Here is a 23,408-nt window from a genome sequence, read left to right on the forward strand (position 1 = left end):
TTTACTCAATGAGTCGCTTTGTGGGCGCGGTGTAAAACAGGGACAGAAGAACAGCCAGGTAGCATGGACCAGGATTTACATATTCGTAGCTTGACCCCCCCTGCGCAATATGGTGAACGAGCTCCGTATTGCATTCCGGCGGCGATGGCCGGAGGGTCCCCACAAATCCGGCGACCGGGCTCCGACCTGGACGGGGTGTCATTTTCTAGCCGGATACTGAGACCACACTGTCGCTGTATTATCAGTAATATTGTCCATGATAACACCTCGGTAAATGAATGATATGACGCAAACCTGGAGTTCATGTTGCAGTCTCAGCAACTCACTAGTGCATCATGATGATATCATGTACAACGTGATGGTTTAAGAAACCACCGAAGCCATGTTGCGCAAGCTTGAGACATCACACGAACAATCTTATCAGAGACTTAAGAAGCAGAACCGTCGTCACAACTACTATAATGTCGCATGTCAGCTTGCTCAAAGCCACCCGCGCAGCATGGCGAGCTTCAACCGCAATCCCCAAGGCCGCTACCAGGTCCTTCTCAGTGTCCTCTCGACTTGGGACTCCTCCAATCCTGCTGGAAGACAAGGACAAAGGCTTCGGGTTTATTCGTCACAACAGCCGCCCACCAAAGCCGAGGTCTGTTGGAGTTACTGAGATTCGGGGACCGTATTACTCTGTGATGGGGAAGCGGTATCTGCAGGATGTCCTTGAGACGTGAGTTCGCCCACATTGTGGAATGTTTAGACACTGACATACAAAGGATGGGCCATCATGTCGACGGACTCAAGTTCGCCGGTGGTTCGTTCTCCCTGTTCCCAGAGGACAAGCTCAAGGAGCTCATCAATCTCGCTCACGAGTACAACGTCTACGTCTCTACTGTAAGTCTCTTCGTCTATCTCAAGCATGACTGACCATAATTCAGGGCGGATGGATGGAACACGTCCTTCTTCAATCCGATCCCGCCTGGGCCGTAGACCAATATCTCAAAAAGTGCAAACAACTCGGCTTCGACGTTATCGAGATCTCATCAGGCTTCCTCTCCATCCCCCAAGACGACTGGCTCCGCATCGTCGACAAAGTCCACTCCGCTGGTCTAATCGCCAAACCCGAATGCGGGATTCAATTCGGCGCTGGCGGCGACACAGAAGCTTCTGAGCTCTCATCCCTCGGAACATCTGACCCCTCCAAGATAATCCATATGGGAAAGCGCTTTATCGACGCTGGAGTAGAGCGTATCATGATTGAGAGCGAGGGCATCACAGAGAATGTTAAAAGTTGGAGGACGGATGTGATTCAGCAGATTTTGAGGGAATTGCCGCAGGAGAAGGTCATGTTTGAGGCGGCGGATCCGAAAGTGTTTAATTGGTATGTTAGAGAGTTTGGGACTGATGTTAATTTGTTTGTGGACCATTCGCAGATTGTGCAGCTGTCGTGCTTGAGGGAGGGAATTTGGGGACAATCTGATACGTTTGGATCTGTTGTCAATTACAGGCCTTGAAGTTGTTTGGGCTTGGGGGATTTGTAGGTTTGTTGAGGTTGGACAAGCAATTGGCTCGTCTAAATCGTGATGCCATCATGATGCACCAAGTAACCCCGCGATGGGGCTGGACAATCTCGATGGATGCACTGCACACTGACATCATTGCTCTGAGATATAAATAACATGCCATGACCATTCAATTTCTTCATTCACTCACATTTGTTGAGAACCTGTAATAAGAGAATTGTATCAATTGACTGAATACTCTGTTCACAATGTCTCAAGCTGGTAACGATGGTTCATTCGACCCTGTTCCTGAGGCTCAGGCACAGAAGCTTCCCGGGTACGCACGCCATCAATTGACCAGTCTCGAGTGCCTTTCTGACAGTAGATCACAGAACTGAAAAGGCCATGAACCCTACAAGCGAGTCGACTAAGCTCGAAGGCAAGAATGAGTTTCACGAGTATAGAGCCGCCAACAAGCTCGAGGGTGCCAAAGCTCTCATCACAGGCGGAGAGTAAGCGCATGCCGTTGCTCACATAGAATCCCATCACTGATCCCTACAGCTCCGGTATTGGCCGTTCAGTAGCAGTCCTCTTCGCCCGCGAAGGCGCAGATGTAACAATCGTCTACCTCCCAGAAGAACAAGAAGACGCCGAGGAGACCAAGCGTATGGTCGAGAAAGAAGGCCACAAATGTCTTCTCTTCGCCGGAAATCTCATGGACAACGAGACCTGCAAGAATGCAGTCCAGAAACACGTTGATGAGTATGGCAAGATTGATGTCTTGGTGAACAATGCTGGAAAGCAGTTCATGTGTGAGGATTTCAAGGACATTGATCTGGATGATGTGGAGAGTACTTTCCGGAGCAATATTCTTCAGATCTTTGCTATGACGAAGTATGCACTTCATCATATGGAAAAGGGTGGCTCGTAAGTATTCACCTCATTGTGTGAGCTTGACTAACAGGGTAGGATCATCAACTCAACGTCTACCGTTGCGTTCAGAGGTACAGCGCACATGGTAGACTACGCATCCACAAAAGGGGCCATTACTTCATTCACACAATCGCTGTCAAAGCAGCTCGTCAAGAAGGGCATCAGAGTCAATGCTGTGGCGCCAGGACCAGTGCATACGCCTCTGCAGCCCGCTTCTCGACCGGCGGAGCAGATGGAGGGATTTGGCAAGAATTCGCAGCTGGGAAGAGTTGGACAGCCGAGTGAGATCGCGCCGAGTTATGTTTTCTTGGCTTCGAAGGATGCGACGTTGTTCCATGGACAGGTCCTCCACGCTTATCCGCTAGGCGACTAGAGGCTGTATGATGTACAGTATAGTTCAATAGTTGAAGTAAATAATATGGTGTTTCGGAATGTGATTGAGATTGATGGAGCTAGTTGCTGCAAAGGCAGATGGTGTTGCGTGCCATCTTGTCAGATGCTTCAGCCGCAACCAATATGTAAGCCTCTACCATCATCGATATGCCGAGCTGAAAGTGCGGTGAACTTAAGACCATTCTAATGTAAATCTTATGCCACTGCTGACCATACTCCAAAATTCGCTTCAATCAGAGAATGCAACATAAGCCACGGCCGTCCCGATGTCTGCATGTCTAAACAGGACAGGCATCCCCCTCAATTCTCAGCCTCAACAGTCTAATGCACTCGAGACGAAGCATCATCACTAACTCCAGCATAAAACACAATAGCCATATCAGTCGTTAGTCGCCAATAGTCTCATACCAGCCAGCCACGTTTGGTCAGCATCCAATTATTTTGTGAGCTGGAGGGCCGTTGGTTCGTATTGATGCCGCTAGGAACGGCTACGGCCCGTGAGATCTGGTGTTCTAGGCTTGAATGGAACGCACTGGTAGGAAGACGCGCAGTCATCTGCGGGGAAACTTCATCACGGTATGCGACGAGAGTCTCAATTGGAGCGGGGTTTGCTAGAAGATAATCGATTTATCGTTTGTTATCACATTGCTTGGCTCAGCTAGCCACTTTGCTGGTGTTGTGATGGAGCTTTCCGGATGGGAACCTCCATGGCCAGGCTAGCTGGCAATAGTTCTGCATAAATAGAACACAAGTCCCCAACAAACAAGACTGTCTTTCTCAAACGAAACAGCCCGTCTGCGACTGCTAATTTGTCTTCACCATGTCTCTCCCAGCTGAAGAACATCACCTCCATACCCGTGCCTTCAAGCACATGTGGGCACGACACGTCGCCCAAAAAGGCTTCGAAGACGATGTTCAAGCCGCTGCCAAGCGCGTCATCCAAGCCCAACAAGAGCATCCTGAGCTTTTCCCAAAGAAAGTACACGAAGATGAAGGTGTCAGTAAGATTCTTGACAAGACCCAGAAGCTCACTGGTGTTGGCTTCGTCCCCAGGAAGTCCAACCATCTTGAGATTGGTATCATCGGCGCTGGTGTCGCTGGACTTTTCACTGCCATGGTATTCGACTGGCTGAATGAGCAGTGCGAAAAGGAGGGACTGAAGATTGAGTACGACATCATGGAGGCTGCAAAGATGAATAGGCTGGGAGGAAGGCTGTATACGCATCGGTTTTCGCATGGTGAACATGATTACTATGATGTTGGAGCGATGCGATTCCCCAACAACACTATCATGAAGAGGTAAGTCTCTCAAGGGATCTTCGGTGTCGCGATCGCTGACATGCCGCAGGACCTTCCAGTTGTTCAATTACATCGGCCTCAAGCCAGGAAAAGGCGGATTGATCCCATACTACATCGGAGATGAGGACAATGTCTGCCCGACATACTTCAATGATGTTTCCGGTGTCGGAAATGTCTGGACGGCTGAAGCGAATGACCCATTCAAGATCAACGAGGGTCTTCCTGATAAAGCCAAGATCCCCGTTCAGTGCGTCAACTTATTCCATTCGTGGCAGGTCACTAACAATAATATAGCCTACTCCAAGTGAACCCTTCAGACCTAGTCAGTGAGGCTTTGGAAGACTTCATCAAGGTGGCTGCAGAGAAGTTCAGGAAAGCCGTTGATGAGAATGATGAAAAGGGACCCGAGACAACCAAGCTTTGGGCCCTCCTGATGGAGGCTGATAAGCTTAGCACTCGTCAGTTCCTCTCTTCGTGAGTACCCAGAGCACCAGTGGAGACTGTAGTACGCTGACGCCGTGTTAGGGGAGATGGTGACAGAAAGAAGAGGGAGGGCAAACCCAAGGACAATTCTGGTCCCATTCCCGAGGGCCCGGGGTACAACTACAACACCATTGAGTGGCTCGAGTCTGCCACATAGTGAGTGGCCCCAAGGTTTCCTGGTAGATATCTGTACTGACACTCCTCAGTGGCACTGGCTGGTACGACCAGTCCCTCACAGAATGCGTTCTTGAAGAACTCGACTTCGCAACTCCCAAACCAATCGATGGCCAACCCACCAACTACTGGTGGTGTATCGATGGAGGCGCCCAAACCATCGCGCACCGTATGGCAAAAATGATCAAACAGCCCGTCCAATACAACAGCCAAGTTGTCGCCATAGACGCGCAGGTTGAAGAGCGCAAGAAGCGCAAGCCCAAGGACTTCACGTCGATGAAACTCCGCATTAATAAAAACCAGGTTGTCAAGGAAAAGGAGTACTTTGCTGTGTTCAATAGCACAACGCTCGGTGCTCTTCAAAGAATGGATCTCAAGGATGCGGGCCTTCTCTGGGGCACCAAGCAAGCTATTCGGGCTTTGGGATATGGTGCTTCGTGCAAGGTTGGTATCAAGTTTGAGACGGCGTGGTGGCAGAAGCCTCCGTTCAACATCAAGAAGGGTGGTATTGCGCATACTGATCTTCCTCTTCGGGTTTGTGTGTATCCGTCCTACAACATTGAGTCAAACGAGGGCCAGGATTGGGACCCTAACAAGCCTGCTGTGCTTCTGTGCTCGTACACCTGGGGTCAGGATGCACAGCGCATTGGATCTCTGATCTCACCCGAGACGCCCAAGAACGAAGAGCAGCTCCTCTCTGTGCTTCTTCACGATCTTGCGCTGCTACACTCAAAGCAGAGCGACTACACATACGATCAGCTTCTCGCTCTTCTGAAGGATCAGTATCAGGACCATCATGCGTATGATTGGTACAGAGACGAGAACATGTCTGGTGCTTTTGCATACTTCGGCCCGAGCCAGTTCTCCAACATGTGGTCAGAGATCATTAAGCCCAACGCCTACGGTCAACTGTATCTCATCGGCGAAGCCTCCTCTTCCCACCACGCATGGATTGTCGGCGCCCTCGAGAGTGTCATCCGCGCAGTATATCTGATGTTTGAAGGTCTTCAAAAGCAAGAACCCGACAATGAAGCTTACAAGAAAGCCATTGAGCTTTTGAGTAAAGAACCCGATACTCCCGAAGAAGGCGGTGATGTCTTTGGTGGATTTCCGGATGACAAGCCTCAAGAGCCGCAGAAGCTACCATCTGGTCTTCCGTTCCACCCGTTGCCGGAGGAGATGCCCAAGAGACAGCTGGATGCTGATCGTGATGCAAAGTTGGTGAGGGATCCGTTGGAGGATGTCAAGTTTGGTGATGAGGTTTCGCTTCTGTTCTCGAGTGCTATGATCACGTTGAGTTTGATTGAGAGTTTCTTTGAGTTGCAGGTCGATGAGGCCAAGGACAAGCCCCAGTAAGCATGGAGAATTGAGAGCTGCCGAGAAATTGACAGGACTTTTTGAGTGCCACTTTGACCAACAGAATAAGCTTGAGGTAGTGAAGGTCTGCCGAAATTCTTTAATTCGTAAGATTCATCACCATAAATCGGAATTATCGTCACTCCAATCCTCGCCATCGTCGTCATCAACCCATTCATCATCGTCCTCTTCATCCTGTCCCTCCTCAAACATTATTGGTGGAGTAAAAGGCTGGCTCTTGTTCTCAACTTCACTCCAAATCGTACCTCTCAAAGCGTGATCCCTGATCCAATCCTGACATGAGGCAATGGGCCCCCTTCTTCTTGATCTTCTATCGTATCTTTCATGCGTAGCCACGGTTGAAACAGTGATTTTGTTGTCAGGGTCAACTTCTTGCCAGTGAGGTATCTTGCTACTGAAGTCATATAGGTAGGGCGGCCAGTCGCAGAAAGCCATTGAGATCTTGGGCCCTTTATATACTGAACCGTCATCCTTCGTTTCTCGGAGGTTGATTTTGGCCCAGGCCACCGCCCACTCTCCTTTGACATCATCTGCGAGATCAGGCCGTACGAAAACAGCCGTATCTAATTGGGGACACGAGGCCATATCTTCGAAGAATGTATCCGCAGCCATGACGTTGTACAGACATAAACGTCGCAGTTTCGGCCATTTGATAAAGACATGGGGTTGTATAACTTCAGTATCCGTATCAACGTATAATTCGTCTTTAACACTGATAAGTTCTTCGATGTTGACCAGAGCCTCGAACCCCTGTCTGAGGGGCTCCAAGATGTCTTTGTTTTGTGTAGGACTTAAATCTCTCAAGGGCATATCCACGATGATGGTCTTGAGGACTGGTGCAAGAGTAATGAGAACGTCTTTGAGAATGTGGATCGTTCGAAGGTCCTGCATTGGTGCGTCTCTCCAATTATGCGTTGAGTACACAGAATATCCATCATCCACAGGAGATCTTGAACGAGGTACGCGATGACTCCCGGGTTGTGATCCATCGGTCCATTCTTCACTCTGATCACTTTCCATGTCACTGTCGGAGCCGTCGCTCATACGGCCAGGTTTCTCCTTACCACGGCGAACAGACGGGGCGACAGATTCATAAGTAGAAGCAGTGTCAAACTTGTAATGTAACGGGCTGAGATATAGTCTCGTCGAGCCATAGGCTTCACATGGTGACCGCCCGGTGATTGGGCTCTTTTGCGAGATGTATCGTCTGAACCTACGAAGTTTTGACTTTGTATCTATGTAGAGACAGTTTTGCCAGAGGAGTTTGCTAGCAGTGGGATGTATTGCTTTGCACACCGTCGTCAAAGACACGAGTGTCTTCGTGATAGGATGTGATGCGGGGAGGATCGGTCGCGTCGCATCATTTTGAGGGAGCAGATTCTCAACAATCAACAAAACAACCTCGATTGGGAGTTTGGTGCCACCAGCAGAAAATGTGTGTTCAGCTTCCATGTTGGATATTTGTCGAGGTGACAATACTGGATTGTTGTCCCTTGATTGATGCGGTCTGCTGTTGCCTTACGCGCTAAGGTTATTCTACTAACCGACAAGCAACTCGCTTAAATTGCCCCGATACGGGAATGCGCCTCAACAAACCGATTCTTACTGGTGTCAATCATAAACTGCTCAAAATTAACATATAGTCCGTTTATGCGCTTGATTAGGATTTTGCTTTTATGTAACCAGAGACTGGAGGTTGAGCAAAGTGACTGATTCTTATCGTCTCAAGTGTCTACATAGGTTGGTTGTCAGATAAGAATGGCCTAGATTTGATAAAGCTTACACCTAGACTCCTCTGAAGCATCCCCTAGGTTTAGGCGAGCTTCACCATTCCGATGATATCTCATCTAGACACCTTAATATTCGCCAAACAGACAAAAAGCTGTAGGGGTATCCTGTCTGTTTGTCATTAGCAATGAGGTGCCGTGAGTACAGTTGGGCTCAAGTACTGCTTTCTTCGTTGCCTAGCTGGCAAAAACTTCCAACAAAGCCATCTCTTATCCTATGTTTGTATGCTGCCTTGCATGCGATTGCTTGTTTGAACAAGCGGAGAATCTTCTAGAGCTCATCATGGGCTATATAATCACCCCCTTCTTCCCATCAGATAGAAGAACTCAAGCCATTTCTTTAATCTCATAGTTGACACTCGAGAAACCTCAACTTTCTGCGAACAGACAACAGAAAGGCGGACCCTTCAACCTACACTGTTGGGTGGATCTGCGCCTTGACAACAGAGCTAGTTGCGGCGAGGAGCTTCTTCGATGAAGAATACGAAGTGACACTGGAAGCACAAGCTCCTGGAGACAACAACAGTTATTCGTTCGGGAGAATGGGGACGTATGACGTTGTCGTGGCATGTTTACCCAGAGCCGAGTACGGAATAGCCCCAGCTGCATCTGTAGCCAGAGACATGTTACGAACCTTTCCCAATATTCGAGTTGGGCTTATGGTCGGTATTGGTGGTGGTGCTCCAAGCCCCCAGCATGATATTCGTCTTGGAGATGTCGTAGTCAGCGTCCCTTCAGGAGATAAAGGGGGGGGTCCTTCATCACGCCCGCGGCAAGGCAGTGCAGCACCAAGAGTTCCAGTTGACCGAATCATTGAATCAGCCGCCCCAGCTTCTGAGGACAGCTGTGGATTTACTAGAAGCGGATTATAGAGAAAAAGGCCTTGAACTGAACAAAAGAATCGAAGAAGCGCTCAATAAACGCCATCGCCTCAAGAAATGGTATACTCGTCCCTCAGCAGCGAAAGACAGACTCTATGAATCAAGTCACATTCATCGAGAATCCCCAGTGTCTGCAGCATGTAAAGACAACTGTGGCGAAGAAAGGCTCATCACCTGGGAGACCCGAGGCGAAACGGGCGATGAACCGATGATCCATTGTGGTCTGATTGCCAGCTCTGACAAGCTCATGAGGGACGCAATCATCCGGGATAAGCTAGCCAAGGAGGAGGGCGTGTTGTGCTTTGAGATGGAAGCAGCTGGTTTGATGAATCACTTCCCCTGTCTAATTATCCGTGGGATCTGCGACTATTCCGACACACACAAGAACGATGAGTGGCAGGATTTTGCAGCCATGACCGCTGCAGCGTATGCGAAGGAGTTGCTTCAGAAGATTTCACCAACCAACATACAACATCAGAAGCCTCTTGTTAAAGTTCTTGACAGTAGTGAACGAGAATTTGAGACAAGAAAATATAGAATCTCTAAGTAGTTTTATAGTCAAAGAAGATCTGCAAAGCATTACTGCAAGCGTGAAAGGCACGAGTGAGACCGTAAATTCCATGCAAAGAGAGAAGTGGTCCTCAGACTTAGAACGCTGGCTCAAGCCACCCAGGCACTCGACAAATATGGCCACGGCCAGGAAGTGCCGTCATGTTGGTTCTGGTCTGTGGTTTATTCACAGTCAGGTTTTCCAGGAGTTCAAAACAGGCTCGCGAAAACATCTCTGGCTCCACGGGTTGGCCGGTTCCGTGAAAACAGTGCTAAGCTCTCGCATCTTTGAGTATTTCAATGATACAAGTGGCATCCCTACACTAGCATACTACTTCGACTTCAACGATGCTGAGAAACAACATCTGGATGGACTTATCAGGTCACTAGCATTCCAACTCTGCCAATCTGGAGGGGAGGTTGCATTAGCGAAGCTCTATGAGCTATTCATGACTCACGACAAAGGCTCGAAATCTCCAGATGAGTTACAGTTGGAGACATACATCAAGTCTATTCTGAGGACCTTTGATCGCGCTTTTATCCTCATTGACGCTTTGGATGAGTGTAAATCAAGGGATTCACTTCTCCCATGGATCGGGCAGTTTGCAGTGGAAAACGTGCAGTTCCTCCTAACCGCCAGACCTGAAGACGACATTCAATCTCAGACACTTCGTTTGTTTGGAAAGGAGAATTACATAAGCCTAGACAATACCTCTGTAAACAGTGACATAAAGTCTTATGTTCGTTCGGTCCTCGATACAAACCCAGGATTCATGGAGAAAGCTCTGAGTGAAGAATTACGCAACGATATCTGTACGAAAGTTGGAGAGGGGGCAGATGGAATGTATGTTACATGAAAAATATCAAAGATAAACTTGGTATAGAAGTGCTGATCATATTTAGGTTTCGATGGGCAGCTTGTCAGATGGATACTCTCGAGGCGTGTCTAACTCCAAATGCTGTCCGTGAAGCTCTCGTGTCTTTACCGCGGGATCTACCCAAGACATACGACCGCATGATGGAAAGCATACCTCCTCAATACAAAAATGTCTCCATCCGTCTGTTACGATTCGCAGTGAATTGCGAGCGACCTCTGAGTCTGGCCGAGGCAGTCGAGATTCTAGCCACACGCCCAGACCAGTATCACGACCGACTCAGGTTTGACCCTGAAAATAGACTTTTCAACTTTTCTCATATTGAAAGATATTGTCCCGGTATGATACACATCGTAACAGACACAGATGAGGGTCTTGATGAAATGGGCGACATGTGCCGTGGGAAAGAAGTGCATCTCACACACTTTTCCGTCAAGGAGTATCTGACAAAGCTAGATGCCTTTTGTGAACTGGATACTGCGATTGTTATTACTGAGACATTGATCAGTTACTTGTATGATGTCAAAGATCCCCTCTATCGTGTTCGTGCCGACTTTCCCTTAGCCATACGTGCGGAAAACATCTGGTGTGAATTTGCCAGGAGAGCACAGACTGTCAAGAAAATTGTTCAAATGACAGCCAGGCTTTTATTCAGTAGATCAAGTGTTCTGAAACTTTATCGTATCTCCCAACAGCCATCAGATGACTGGTATTGTTCCTCTGGGCCAAGGGGTAAAAGACTGTACAGAAGAATAGGGTTTTATGGTAAAGTCGAAGACGGGTTTTCTAAAGCCTGTCTAGGTGGGCTCCACAGCACTGTCGCCTATATGATGGAAGATCCCAAGTTCAACGTTCCGGCTAAGGATAAAGAAGCCTGTCTGATGTGGGCAATTGACAATAAGCATCCGGAAGTTGCTGAGGTATTCCTGGATTATGGTGTTAGTCCTGATGTATTAGATGACGGCAGAAGTGCTATTCATGAGGCGTCAAAAGCGGGATTCACCGCGCTTGTACGAAAGCTAATCAAAGCAGGAGCTGACTTAAGCGGAGATACCTTAGAAGGGAGGAGTTATTTCGTCTCTGCTCTTTGTGTGGCATCTCAAAATGGCCACTTGGCGATTGTAGAAGATCTCCTCAAGGCTGGAAATCATGCCAGAATGCAGGATTCTCTTCTACGTGCTGTCGAAAATGGCCAAACCGCGATAGTCGAGCTCCTCACGAGCTGGGGTGCCTGTGAGGCTGAACCTATCAACGACCACGTATTGGAAACGGCAGCCTTTCGAGGTACAATCCAACTTGTACGACGGTTACTCGATTCTGCGCCAGATGGCTATGATATAAGCAAAGTAAATAATGCCCTACTGAAGGCGTGCGAGGCTGGACGTGTTAACATTATTCGGCTCCTTGTCTCTCGAGGTGCACAGGCAGACCGCCCGATCGATTTCAAATACAAGTATTACGAGAATGACTACCTGAAACTTGATTGGTCGGAAGACAATTGTAAAATTCACCGCAATTGCCTTGTTGTTGCAGCGCATTCGGGAAATGAGGATGTTATACAGATACTACTTAACAATGAGTTTGACCTCAGTCAGGTCTTGGATCTTAAAAAGGAGCTCAAAGTTACTACATCCATATATGTTGGGAAAGCCTTTGTTAGGGCATTATTAGGCTGTCATCAGAGAGTGATAACAACTCTTCTTAATGCCATGGTAAATCATGCCCATACTGCTGAGATTGCTACCCTCAGAGCCGCATCCAAAGATCATAATCAACATGTCCTGAGAGTATTTTCAGAGGCAGTAAGCCACGACATGGGAGGAATGTTTCCCGACTTCCCTTGGGTAGTTGAAAAGCTACATAACCGTTTGCTCTGGCAGCATAGGCATATTCCTCAAATTTTGTTGAAAGAAGCTGGCAAGCATTATTCTATGCAGAGCGAGTGTTTGAAGGAGCTACTTCGGCCTCTTGAGGTCGCAGCTTCAGTTGGAAGTGTATCCGCTATTACGAAATTCATTCAAGCTGGTGTTGACTTGAGTTTCGGTGATCGCTTCCATGATGCCTTGGTCAAAAGGCATGAGCAAGCCGTTCGGTTACTTTAAGATGAAGGGGCCGACGCCAATTCGATCGTTGAGGAATTCAGTGGCCACCGCACAGGGGATGGTTCATTGTTGGAAGCTTGTTCGCGAAAAGTCGCAATGAGCCATGTCGCACAAATGCTTTTAGAGCACGGAGCAGAGTACAAATACGTTAATAGGTTAGGCGATGATGCCCTTTACTTAGCTGCTCAAGCTGGCAAAGTTAGTGTTGTAAAAAGGCTGCTGAGATTCGGAAATTGGTTCGGCAAAAGGAGAAGTTCCGGTCCTACCCCTTTACATGTGGCGTCAAATACAGATGTTGTCCGTATCCTTCTGGTTGCGGGGTTCAATGCAAATGCAATAGATGACAATGGCTGGACACCACTCCATAATTTAGCACGGCAGGGCAATACAGATGGAATAGAACTTTTATTACGTTATGGAGCTAATGTGCACGCCCTAACCAAAGACGGAAGGACTGCTCTACATCTGGCTCTGGAGGCCGGGGAAAATTTTGACTGGGATATTCTGCGAATTGTCCTGTTTCTACTTGATAACGGAGCCGATGAAAGTGTCAAAGATTCAAACGGTTTAACCCCTCTACACGCTGCTTGTTTGCCTTACACCCCCAATGTTTTAGGGCCATCGCCTCGGAAGGAAGCCACCTCTCTACACAGTGTTTACTTGCCTTACGGTGTCAAGGTTGTAGGTTTGTTGATCGACAAGGGAGCTGATGTCAATGCCCTTGACAATGAAGGAGTGTCGCCTTTTCAAATGGCAGTTCAAAGAGAGATTCGCCAAGCAAATGTTGATATCATTTCTCTGCTGGTAAAGCAAGGAGCCAATGTCAACTCCCAAGATAACAACGGCTTCACAGCTTTGCACCAATTTGACTGTTCAGTAGACACGGCTGACTTGCTACTAAACCATGGAGTCATCATAGATGCACGAGATGCCGGAGGAAAGACCGCACTCTTTAGGTCTTTTGAACGTGGAGATCTATATCTAGCAAACTTTTTGATAGAAAGGGGAGCTGATGTCAAGGCCGTGACTAACTGTGAGAAAACAATGCTTCACGCGATGAATAATAAAGACTTGAGTTTATGCCAAAGTAATTTCTATTCGAACAGGCAGAGATTCTCTGAAAAGCGAGGAGTAGAGCAAATGATGAAGCTTTTGTGCGAGAACGGAGGGAAGAACGTCATAATTCGCGAGAAGAGGTATATAGTCTAGAAGAGTAGAAGGATATAGGTGATATCCTAAGAAATACATCTTAGAACCAAAGTGTGTATTGTTAGAAGTGATTTTGTAAATGGCATTCACTAAAATGCACTATGGGCATTACTACTTGACAAGCTTTCAACGTATATAGATATCAGCAGCAACCACAGTGACCGGAGAACACTGAAGAACCCCACTACGTACCTCTAACTCAGTTGCCATGCCTTTAAACATGAAACTCGGGACCTCCAGACCTCCAGACCTCCAGGCGTCCACAGAAACGTGAAGATGCCGAAGGTCTGGATGACAGGCAGATCATTGCACTACGGTTCTGCAATGAAACATGGCTGCGGATACTTCGCCCGTTATGCCGGTAAACTTCGATACCCTCGAACGCTCTGATATGCATTGAACTACAGGGTACAGCCAGATCTTCTCCCATCTAGTGCACATTCCCGCAAGTTTGCATCCACAAAGTCGATTCGCCTCACAAGGCTGGGTTACACTACAGCTTGCCTCAACGAACCCAGCAGATCATTCCTCAAAACGCATTAATCCATCCTCCAAACGCACTGCAACACTGCATCGTGAAGAGAATCCTCATCTCACAACAGTGCAGATCGTCACTGTAACCCAGCCACACTCGGATAAGCACTACTAATTCGGAAATAAACTAGCCTGTGGCACAACTCAATTGACGACAAGGTTTCTTATCTCGCTGACCCGCAAAAGAACCGGTGAGTACCAAGACTTGACCAAACAGGCTTTTTTCCAAAGATTGACTAAAAAAGTCCGCCGAGGGTCGAGAAAGAGGGGAAATGCTTGGATGGAGCATTTTTGCCTAGAAAAGATCATCATGTCATTTCGCGGTGGCTGATAAACTCCGTCTCTCTATCTCGGATCCCTGTCGATACGACGAATAAGCGTAGAAAGATGCTTAATGCCCAGCGCCAACTCTATCACAGCGCTAGTCCCTACTCTATCTCTCGTGACCATTGGCCTATCTTTTGTGCTCGGCCAAGGGCTGACAATCCCTGCGACCTGCCGTTATCAACATAGGTCGGATTGGCGAATACTCCAAAAGTTCCAGGCGACGTGGGATCCGAGTCGGCGCTAGTTCCTGGAAGAGGCAGTTCCTGCGGGGAAGCAGACACGACGCCAAGATTCGATCGCCAGAGACATCCCTGGAACTGCCTGATTTGGATCCCGTCGCCGTGAGAGGGTCATTGGTTCGTGGGAACATTATCCGTGGACTATGCAGAAGTGCCGTGCAGGACGAATGTACTATCACGAAATAGTATGGGGACGTGACGAGTAGATTGCAACAAAACTTAATTCCGTACGATCAGCAATATATAAATATCAACTATTTCCACCTTCAAAAATACCCTTCCTCACTCCTCATCCCTTTTCTCGCAGTCTAGTTCAGTCCAGCCCAAGATGAGATTCACCACCCTCTCCCTCCCCCTCTTCGCCCTGGCGGCCAGCGCCACCAAGAAGCCCCTCGTCAACGAGCTCAAGCTCCAGAAGGACATCAACATCAAGGGCCTCATGGAGGGTGCCCAGAAGCTCCAGGACATCGCCACGGCCAACGGTAACACCCGTGTCTTTGGTGGAGCCGGTCACAACGCCACCGTCGACTGGCTGTACAAGACCCTCAAGGCGACCAACTACTACAATGTCAAGAAGCAGCCCTTCACTGAGCTGTACTCTGCTGGTACTGCCTCTCTCAAGGTTGACGGCGATGATATTACTGCTGCCATCATGACTTATACCCCTGCTGGTGAGGCTTCTGGTCCTCTTGTCGTTGCCGAGAACCTTGGCTGCGAGGCTGGTGATTTCCCCGCTGAGTCTGAGGGTAACGTTGTTCTCGTTCTTCGAGGAGAGTGCACCTTCGCTCAGAAGTCTGCCAACGGTAAGACTGCTGGAGCTGCTGCTGTCATTGTCTACAACAACGTTCCTGGCGAGTTGGCTGGTACTCTTGGTGAGCCCTTTGGCGAGTTTGCTCCCATTGTTGGTATCAGCCAGGAGGATGGTCAAGCTATTCTTGCCAAGACCAAGGCTGGTGAGGTCAATGTTGACCTCAAGGTTGATGCTACCGTTGAGAACCGTGTTACTTTCAACGTCATTGCTGAGACCAAGGAGGGTGACCACGACAACGTCCTCGTTGTTGGAGGCCACTCTGACTCTGTTGCTGCCGGCCCCGGTATCAAGTAAGTTTTCAACATGTCTTTGAAATTCCTCAATGCTAACAGACTCTAGCGACGATGGCTCTGGTATCATCGGTATTCTGAAGGTTGCCCAGGCTCTTACCAAGTACCGCGTCAAGAACGCCGTCCGCTTCGGTTTCTGGAGTGCTGAGGAGTTTGGTCTTCTCGGATCATATGCTTACATGAAGAGCATCAACGGCTCTGACGCTGAAGTCGCCAAGATCCGAGCCTACCTCAACTTCGATATGGTAAGACCCAACACACTCTTCTAACAAAATCAAATACTAATAACTTCCAGATTGCCAGCCCCAACTACGTCTACGGTATCTACGACGGTGATGGAAGCGCCTTCAACCTCACCGGCCCCGCTGGCTCCGACGCCATCGAGAAGGACTTTGAGCGCTTCTTCAAGACCAAGCGTCTCGGCTACGTCCCCTCTGAATTCAGCGGCCGCTCCGACTACGCCGCCTTCATCGAGAACGGCATTCCCTCCGGCGGCCTCTTCACCGGCGCCGAGCAGCTCAAGACCGAGGAGGAGGCCAAGAAGTTCGGCGGCGAGGCTGGTGTCGCTTACGACATCAACTACCACAAGATTGGTGACGATATCAACAACCTCAACAAGGAGGCTTTCCTCGTCAACACCCAGGCCATTGCTAACTCTGTTGCTCGCTATGCCAAGACCTGGAAGAGCCTGCCCAAGGTTACTCACAACACCCGACGATGGGATGCTGAGGTTGCTTCTGTTCTGAAGCGATCTAGCGGACACAGCCATGCTGGCGGTCCTTGTGGATCTGTTTCCGTTTAGGATGTATAACTTATAAAAGTCTGTATTATGAGAGATGAGTGAGTTTATGTAGAGTAGATAAAATGAGAAGACGAATTATGAGCTGAATTGGTCTAAGAATGATTGATATGGCATTGCTGCCTCTCGAAGTTTGAGGCGCTGATTTCCGTTATATGCTAATGATATTGAATTCAAGGTTGTATTGAATACGCACATCACGCGCCAATACTGAAGCGGAGTTTGCTTACGTTGACATCATCAAGTCTCACTCCTGCAACCACCAACTGATCAAATGGAGCAAAACTTCTTCTTCGTGGACGGCTTAAACGCTGACAAAACCTCGAAAAAGCTCATGCGACGACATGTAATGAAGGGCAAAAATGCAGGCAAAACATTTCACCGACCATCACGGACGAATCAAGCTGTTCAGTATCGGCCAATGGAAAGAATTCCCAGACCGCTCGCGACTCAATTCTTCAGCTTCCCGTTTCCTGTACCGGTCACAAAGGTTGCTGGCAAAGCAATAGATGACTGTGAGTTGATGCCCCTCGAGGTTGACGAGTTGTGCTGATAAATCTAGTCTTTAACGTGACTGTCGGACACGTCTATCCAGTTCAGTTGGGCTTTTCTGTTGAAAAGGACAAGGTCAAGTGGCTCGAGATAATGTTTCACGATAAAGCATGCACGTAATATGCCGCTAAAAAATACTACACTAGCTAATTATTCAAAAGCTTACGACTGCTCCCTGGCGCTTATCCAAGCTTCAAACGAGATATATCTAGGCATAGGCTACAATTGCACCAACTCGCTAAGCTGTATATCCCAGACTCTTGATCAGCTCAAGGTCAGACTGGATAGCAAAGAAGCTCTATCCGATCATACCATCTCGATCATCATGGCTCTTATCAATCAAGAACAGGCAGCAGAACATTACGCGGCTGCTGTGACACATATGGCGGGTTTGAAGAAGATAGTGGACCTTCGTGGTGGACTGGAGAACATGGAAGATAGTGTTGTTGCTGTCAAGATTTGTCGGTGAGTAGGTAATGTTTGATTTTGAAGGGTCAGTACTAATGTTTGAAGGACTGATATTCTCTTCGCCATGCAACAAGGTGGCCATCCGCTGTTTCATCGAGACCATATATGTCACCTAAAACGCAATTTGGCATACAAGGGATTCACTTTACAGCAAGACTCGGCTGCATACTTCAGTCGACTTGACCCGACCCTCCAAGAAGCATTCTCAGACGCCATGGGATTGTGCAGGCTGCTCAACAAACACGCGGATGAGAAGCCTCTCGATCTTCTTGAATTTCAAGAAGTCTTGGTGTCCATCTGCTACCGGCTACTTCAATTTCGTACGATTGGTGAAACCAGGTCCAAGAAAGATACTCAGTCTACGTACCATATCGGGTTGTCCCTGTTTATGATGTCGATCTACTTTAATAACAAGCAAGATCGCATGGCTCGGCCGGGCCTTGTCAAGAGTCTTGTCAAGGAAGCCGTTGCATCCAATTCGAAAGAAGATGAAGATGAGTTCAAGTTCTGGCTTCTCATTTTGGGAGGTATTTCAGTTCCAGCTAGGGATGGTAGTGAGTGGTTTGTTGAGAGACTCCAAGAGCAAGCTTCATTGCTTGGCATCGTGACTTGGGAACAAGCCAAGGGTTGTCTAGCGAGATTTCCGTGGATGGATGGAATCCATGACAAGCCAAGTCAGAAGCTATGGAATCAAGTCCGGTTCATGGACGTGTAATCAGTTCATGGAGTTAAAGGTCTAATGAAAGAAATCCGTTAACTCCGTTCGAGTTTCACCCAGGCAAAGATAATCAGCCAATGAGGTCTCTGAATTATGTCGACGACCTTCTAACCGGATGTGGTAGCAAGTCTCTCATTGGCGCAAGTCAGACTATAGTGGCGCCAGGATCTCCAGCCTACGTCTTGAGATGGCTTCCAAATCGGGTAGCAAGTCTTGTATTGGATGATTTGAGAACAAGGCTTCAATGTTTTACGAATATCCAGAATTCCTACCAGGGGTCCTTAGAGTATAAATAGAGAGAATTCTCGCCCTCAGACAATACAGACATCAGTCATCTCCACGACATTCACAGCATACTCACATTATTACTTCAACATTTCAAGATCCGTTCCATCTATCACCATGGCATCAACTACACACACAGACTTTGGAGCTAACACCGAAGCCACTGAGGTTGCCCAAGCATTTGATGACGGTATCCGTGGCAAAACTATCCTCATTACTGGAGTCAACCGTGGAGGTATTGGCTTTGCCACTGCGCAGGCTTTTGTAAGTCTCCCCCTCCTGGATTAAGTTCTCATGCTTACCATCTCAAGTCCACCCAGTCTCCAGCTCATATCATCCTCGCCGGCCGCAGTCCTTCCAAGGCAAAGGAGAGCATCGATGAACTCAAGGCCAAGTTCCCAGATGTAGACTACCGATTCTTGGAAGTCGACCTCTCCAGTCAGGAATCCGTGCGCAACGCAGCTAAACAAGTCCTCTCTTGGTCCGATATTCCTACTATCGATTTGATCATCAACAGCGCCGGTGTCATGGCCATCCAAGAGCGTACTCTAACCAAGGATGGTATCGAAATGCATCTCGCAACCAACCACATTGGTCATTGGCTTCTAAGCTGTCTCTTAATGCCCAAGCTCATCAAAGCATCCGAACACAAACCAAAGGGTTCTGTTCGTATCGTCAATGTCACTTCCGGCTCACCTATGGTATCAAGCATGCGCTGGAGCGACATGAACTTTGACAAGAAAAACAAAGACCTTCCCCAGGAGGAGCAGCCAAACTACGAGTTCTTTAAACTCTGGGGATACGAAAACAGTGAAGAAACAGCTTATGTTCCCCTTGATGGGTACAACCGCAGCAAGGTCGCCAACGTCCTTTTCGGCATCGAGGCTAACAAGCGTCTCTTTGAAAAACACGGCATTTTTACGCTTGCTGTTCACCCTGGTGTCATCACGACGACTGAGCTGGGAAGAAACTTCCCCAAAGAGACGGTGGAGGCTATTGAGAAGATGGCGTCAATGGGGTACTTTACTCACAAGTCAGTAGAGGCCGGTGCTTCGACTAGTCTTGTTGCTGCTTTGGATCCCAAGCTTGCGATCGGTGTTGGGGAGACTCATGAGGGAAGTGAGAATTACGGAGCGTATCTTGCTGATTGTCAGATCAGCACTGGAGCGAAGCCGTTGGCTGTTTCGAGCAGTGAGGCTAAGAAACTGTGGGATTTCTCTGAGGAGGCAACTGGACAGAAGTTTTTGTGGTAGTTATCTTGCGAGGTTTTACTGTTTGTTCTGTTAATTGAGTTGTGAAGGACTTATCGACCATTCCAGTAGTTTACCGAGTCTTGAATTTACATGCTTTTGTATTGTGAATTACTGTATCAATAGGGTATCATTGCTGCTGCAAAAGGTTCCCTCACTTTAAGCGCTTAGCATCCATGCTGCATGCTCTTCTCGCCATGGCATTGGCTGGAAGTTGCTTCAATCCTGCACGCATCAGCCTCAGCTGCATATTCCCCTCTTTTGAACCCTGCAGACTGAACTCGATTATATAACTCAAATGCCCACCGACTTCTGAACATTTAAAGTGAGACTTTATTTTCTTTCTGCACTAACAATATCAGAATGTCCGAGTTCAAAGGCGATGACTTTTCCAATAACCTATTCAGCGACCTTGCACCGCTGCTCACTCTATTCGGTGAGCAGGTCACAAAACAATTCCTTAGCATGAGTATGGGATGGGCTGATAATATCCTACTTGCTATGGGACCCCTGGGTGTTATCACGATTGTTGTCAGTGCCATTAGAGTCGGGGGAGACAAGAGGCTAAGAGCGCTGATAGGGAGGTACCTATGCAGCCATAACCCAGACCTGGATAAGAGCTTACATGACCCAGGGCACGGGAGAGCCAATCAGTTGCAGAACAGGAACTACTTTCATCTACTTCCGAAAACGTATGTGAGATGTGGAATGGACAACAGATTGTTCGATTGATTGGAGACTCTGAGGAACTCAAAACACTGATCGCAACAAAGGACGGAGCAGTGTACGATATCCAAACAGCAATGGAAAATGAGCTCCTAATGTTCAACAAGGACTGCCACTTAGATGCTGAGGAGCTGCGAGTCCTTTCCAATGCAGCCCCAAATCTGGCTCTGAACGTACCTAATGCTACAGCACATCTATATGAGCTGTGGGGTTGGGCAGCACTCAGTGTTTTACTCCAGCTTTTTGCTCTCGTGTTCCCGGCGCTTGCGACATTTTTCTGGCAGTGGGAAAACGGCGGCAGTACTGTTCAATCATATGGATACCCGTGTTTCTCGGTTGGCACAGTATGCTTGATAATGGGGATAATGATGTGCGGGCATGTCATTGAGGGTGTAACAGAAGAGATTGAGCTTGAAGTCTCAAACGACAACGCTGGAAAGGATGCAATGATATTCTGCTACCAGCGCGGCCGAACTGTCGGAGAACAACACTTTCCATCCTGCGCCATCTTCAACTCCGAGAGTGTTATCAAGATCTCTCGCATCGGGCATAATACGAAGGATTACGTGTAAGCCTGGCCACCTGCCTAACTCGGACTCTACCTAACTTTGCTAGACTTCTGACTTACTGCTCGTCTTTATTAGCAGTCACAGGATACATCATCCAGTTCGTTGGTTTTCGTGCCCTGCATTGGTCCGCCACGGTCGTACAGCTCGGAGTAACCCTCATAATCACCGCGATTAGAGCATGGGTAAGACGAGGTCTTGCGGGTGATCCCATTGTGGTGTTGTCTCCGACATTGCCGGACAGTCATGGCCTCGCCTGGCTAACTCTCTTGCTGATAGGCAAGGGACAGGATAAGAACAATTCACCATCCGAAGAAGGTTCTGGAAACGTTTGGGAACTTGTTTCTTCTGCTATCGATACGAGGTCGCCGAATATCGCGTCAGGACTCACACTGAAGCCTTACGTACCGATATGCGAGCGTCTCAGTGCAACCTTAACAGGTGAAACATCTGGACGTTCACATACAAGGTTTTCAAGAGATCATGAAGCGATCAGGTCCTTCGTGACTATGAGAAAGGAATTGCCATCCACTATGGTGTCAACAGACGTATCTTCTGTCTCAAAAACTCTGGGAGATCTTATCGAAAACGTTATGAATTTTCTAAGCAACACCGCAACAGTCAGCTGGAAGAATCTCAGTGAGGATGGCGACCTCGATGTCTCAGCAGCAAACACTCCCATGATTCTCACATGGAGTTTCAACGTGGCTTCGGCTCGATATTCCGCCGAAGGTCTGACAGATTTGTTGGCTAAACCTCTTCAGTTCTATCTCGGAAGCCGAGCTAAGTCCAGAAGAGATTTAATCGGGCCTGAAACACCACCACATTGGCAGCTAGTCAACGCTGAGTATCTCGAAGCCATCTTGTCGATATGTTTGTTTTCCATCCTAGCTCCAAGTCCCGACATATGGCAGACCAGAAAGTCGCATGTTCCTTGGCGTGTAGTAGGTCATTGTCCAGCTGCATCGGCCAAAAGGAGAATCGGCCAATTCAGGAAATGGTTCGTTCACCCTGCCGTTGAAGCTGAACTTGATGCCATACAAGATGGGAATCAGCATTGGAATACCCAAGAATATAGCTGGAGACCTAGGGCTCGTGGACATTTACTCTGCCTTGGAATGTTCTTATCTTCATTATCAAGGCATGCCCTCGCATTTTTCGCTCAGCTGATTTTATACTGACGAGCCTCGGCAGGCAAGAAGAGGATCTTTCCTCCTTGGAACTGGATACTCCAGAGAAGATGGTTGAACTCGTTGTTCGTGGCAATTATAGAAAAAGTTTGCCAGTGATGTGGGCACAGGAGATTTTCTCAATATTCGTTCTAGCCATAGCGTCGCAAGTGAAGGCGCTTTCAAGATCGACGGAGGATTCGACTAGAAGCACAAGCGAAGGAGTCCATGAAAATGCCTGCTTGAAGAGAATCGCCACCATGGTGGTGGACAGTGGCTTGGCAAGTTCTGTCGCAGAGGCCAATCTGCTGGTCATACCCGCTTTCTTACATCACGGGCTTATTTGATCTTTTGCTATACAATTGGCTAGCCATCATGGTATAACGCCTATGTTAATCTAAATGTGTTATTTGCAGTTAAGACCCATGGCTGGGAGCTTAAATCAGCAGACAGAACTCAAGAATCTTACTAATCTTTGGGTAGTATTGTCTTTTATGGGTAGAAGGCAGAGTCAGCCCCCACTGACGAATAAGAGTTGAGGGATTGAGTTCATAACTTGAAATAGCCCCTGACTATGAGATTAGTTCTAAACTTAGTGTTGACTTTTTGGATACAGAGGTAATGTACTCGCCTGGCTTCGTTTCTGTTTCTTGTCCGTTCTAGTCTACAACACTCAAGTCTGGATAGAATACTGCAAAATGGCTGTTCTTTCCCATGGGATTACCATAGCCACGAGTCAATGATACAAGAACGCGCTGTAGACTTCATCACATGCCTTATCCCTGATGTAACAAGAGTTCTCATGGTCTCATGCAGCTCCAGGGTAGGTATGAAAGATCATCTACTTTGTTGGGTTAGCCCCTCACCCTCCCTCTCCATCAACGCCCACTCCCTTTCAACCGGTTAAATTCCCCAAAGCGACAAAACATACATAATGACCCCTAGATACCCGACGAACCCAATCTATGCTTAAACCACCCGTCAACTGTCAAGATCAAGTTCCTGATAGTCATACACAACGTCCCAGCCAATCACGCCCACAATTCCTCCCCAACAGAATATGACCTGAAAAACCCCCTGCGCCGCTAGGACCCAACAGGGAATAATCCGGTGCTCATC

At 48.0% G+C, this 23,408-nt stretch overlaps 11 protein-coding genes across 11 annotated transcripts; 10 read left to right on the plus strand and 1 right to left on the minus strand.

Moving 5' to 3' along the window:
* Window positions 1–461: 461 nt before the first annotated feature.
* On the plus strand, window positions 462–1,505 carry FVEG_06700 (cysteine sulfinate desulfinase; the record flags this gene model as incomplete). The annotated part of the gene is made up of 3 exons (XM_018895100.1): window positions 462–721; window positions 768–885; window positions 930–1,505. 3 exons carry the CDS (start codon window positions 462–464, stop codon window positions 1,503–1,505), a joined length of 954 nt encoding a protein of 317 aa, XP_018752307.1.
* A 257-nt stretch (window positions 1,506–1,762) lies between these two features.
* FVEG_06701 (oxidoreductase) lies at window positions 1,763–2,799 on the plus strand (the record flags this gene model as incomplete). Its single annotated transcript, XM_018895101.1, has 4 exons — window positions 1,763–1,830; window positions 1,886–2,005; window positions 2,055–2,420; window positions 2,463–2,799. 4 exons carry the CDS (start codon window positions 1,763–1,765, stop codon window positions 2,797–2,799), a joined length of 891 nt encoding a protein of 296 aa, XP_018752308.1.
* An 840-nt stretch (window positions 2,800–3,639) lies between these two features.
* On the plus strand, window positions 3,640–6,131 carry FVEG_06702 (hypothetical protein; the record flags this gene model as incomplete). The annotated part of the gene is made up of 5 exons (XM_018895102.1): window positions 3,640–4,118; window positions 4,168–4,365; window positions 4,413–4,592; window positions 4,668–4,757; window positions 4,808–6,131. The coding sequence occupies 5 exons, from the start codon at window positions 3,640–3,642 to the stop codon at window positions 6,129–6,131; spliced, it is 2,271 nt and encodes a 756-aa protein (XP_018752309.1).
* On the minus strand, window positions 4,571–7,637 carry FVEG_06703 (hypothetical protein). Its single transcript, XM_018895103.1, has one exon. It carries the CDS (start codon window positions 7,602–7,604, stop codon window positions 6,249–6,251), a length of 1,356 nt encoding a protein of 451 aa, XP_018752310.1. The 5' UTR covers window positions 7,605–7,637; the 3' UTR covers window positions 4,571–6,248.
* Window positions 7,638–8,481: 844 nt separating this feature from the next.
* Window positions 8,482–9,370, plus strand: FVEG_15924 (hypothetical protein; the record flags this gene model as incomplete). Its single annotated transcript, XM_018905156.1, has 2 exons — window positions 8,482–8,601; window positions 8,663–9,370. 2 exons carry the CDS (start codon window positions 8,482–8,484, stop codon window positions 9,368–9,370), a joined length of 828 nt encoding a protein of 275 aa, XP_018752311.1.
* A 136-nt stretch (window positions 9,371–9,506) lies between these two features.
* FVEG_15925 (hypothetical protein) lies at window positions 9,507–12,346 on the plus strand (the record flags this gene model as incomplete). Its single annotated transcript, XM_018905157.1, has 2 exons — window positions 9,507–10,213; window positions 10,273–12,346. The coding sequence occupies 2 exons, from the start codon at window positions 9,507–9,509 to the stop codon at window positions 12,344–12,346; spliced, it is 2,781 nt and encodes a 926-aa protein (XP_018752312.1).
* Window positions 12,347–12,442: 96 nt separating this feature from the next.
* Window positions 12,443–14,204, plus strand: FVEG_15926 (hypothetical protein; the record flags this gene model as incomplete). Its single annotated transcript, XM_018905158.1, has 2 exons — window positions 12,443–13,542; window positions 13,970–14,204. The coding sequence occupies 2 exons, from the start codon at window positions 12,443–12,445 to the stop codon at window positions 14,202–14,204; spliced, it is 1,335 nt and encodes a 444-aa protein (XP_018752313.1).
* A 779-nt stretch (window positions 14,205–14,983) lies between these two features.
* FVEG_06704 (aminopeptidase) lies at window positions 14,984–16,558 on the plus strand (the record flags this gene model as incomplete). The annotated part of the gene is made up of 3 exons (XM_018895104.1): window positions 14,984–15,756; window positions 15,806–16,001; window positions 16,052–16,558. 3 exons carry the CDS (start codon window positions 14,984–14,986, stop codon window positions 16,556–16,558), a joined length of 1,476 nt encoding a protein of 491 aa, XP_018752314.1.
* Window positions 16,559–16,829: 271 nt separating this feature from the next.
* FVEG_15927 (hypothetical protein) lies at window positions 16,830–18,290 on the plus strand (the record flags this gene model as incomplete). The annotated part of the gene is made up of 3 exons (XM_018905159.1): window positions 16,830–17,070; window positions 17,269–17,572; window positions 17,621–18,290. 3 exons carry the CDS (start codon window positions 16,830–16,832, stop codon window positions 18,288–18,290), a joined length of 1,215 nt encoding a protein of 404 aa, XP_018752315.1.
* Window positions 18,291–18,695: 405 nt separating this feature from the next.
* On the plus strand, window positions 18,696–19,831 carry FVEG_06705 (hypothetical protein; the record flags this gene model as incomplete). Its single annotated transcript, XM_018895105.1, has 2 exons — window positions 18,696–18,842; window positions 18,890–19,831. The coding sequence occupies 2 exons, from the start codon at window positions 18,696–18,698 to the stop codon at window positions 19,829–19,831; spliced, it is 1,089 nt and encodes a 362-aa protein (XP_018752316.1).
* A 360-nt stretch (window positions 19,832–20,191) lies between these two features.
* On the plus strand, window positions 20,192–22,065 carry FVEG_06706 (hypothetical protein; the record flags this gene model as incomplete). Its single annotated transcript, XM_018895106.1, has 4 exons — window positions 20,192–20,412; window positions 20,463–21,122; window positions 21,170–21,985; window positions 22,035–22,065. The coding sequence occupies 4 exons, from the start codon at window positions 20,192–20,194 to the stop codon at window positions 22,063–22,065; spliced, it is 1,728 nt and encodes a 575-aa protein (XP_018752317.1).
* Window positions 22,066–23,408: the final 1,343 nt, after the last annotated feature.

The sequence above is a fragment of the Fusarium verticillioides genome, chromosome 7, assembly GCF_000149555.1.
Source record: "Fusarium verticillioides 7600 chromosome 7, whole genome shotgun sequence".
NCBI lineage: Eukaryota > Fungi > Ascomycota > Sordariomycetes > Hypocreales > Nectriaceae > Fusarium > Fusarium verticillioides.

Excerpts from the sequence above, each read along its gene's own strand:
- FVEG_06703 (XM_018895103.1), bottom strand. The coding sequence starts at position 7,604 with ATGGAAGCTGAACACACATTTTCTGCTGGTGGCACCAAACTCCCAATC.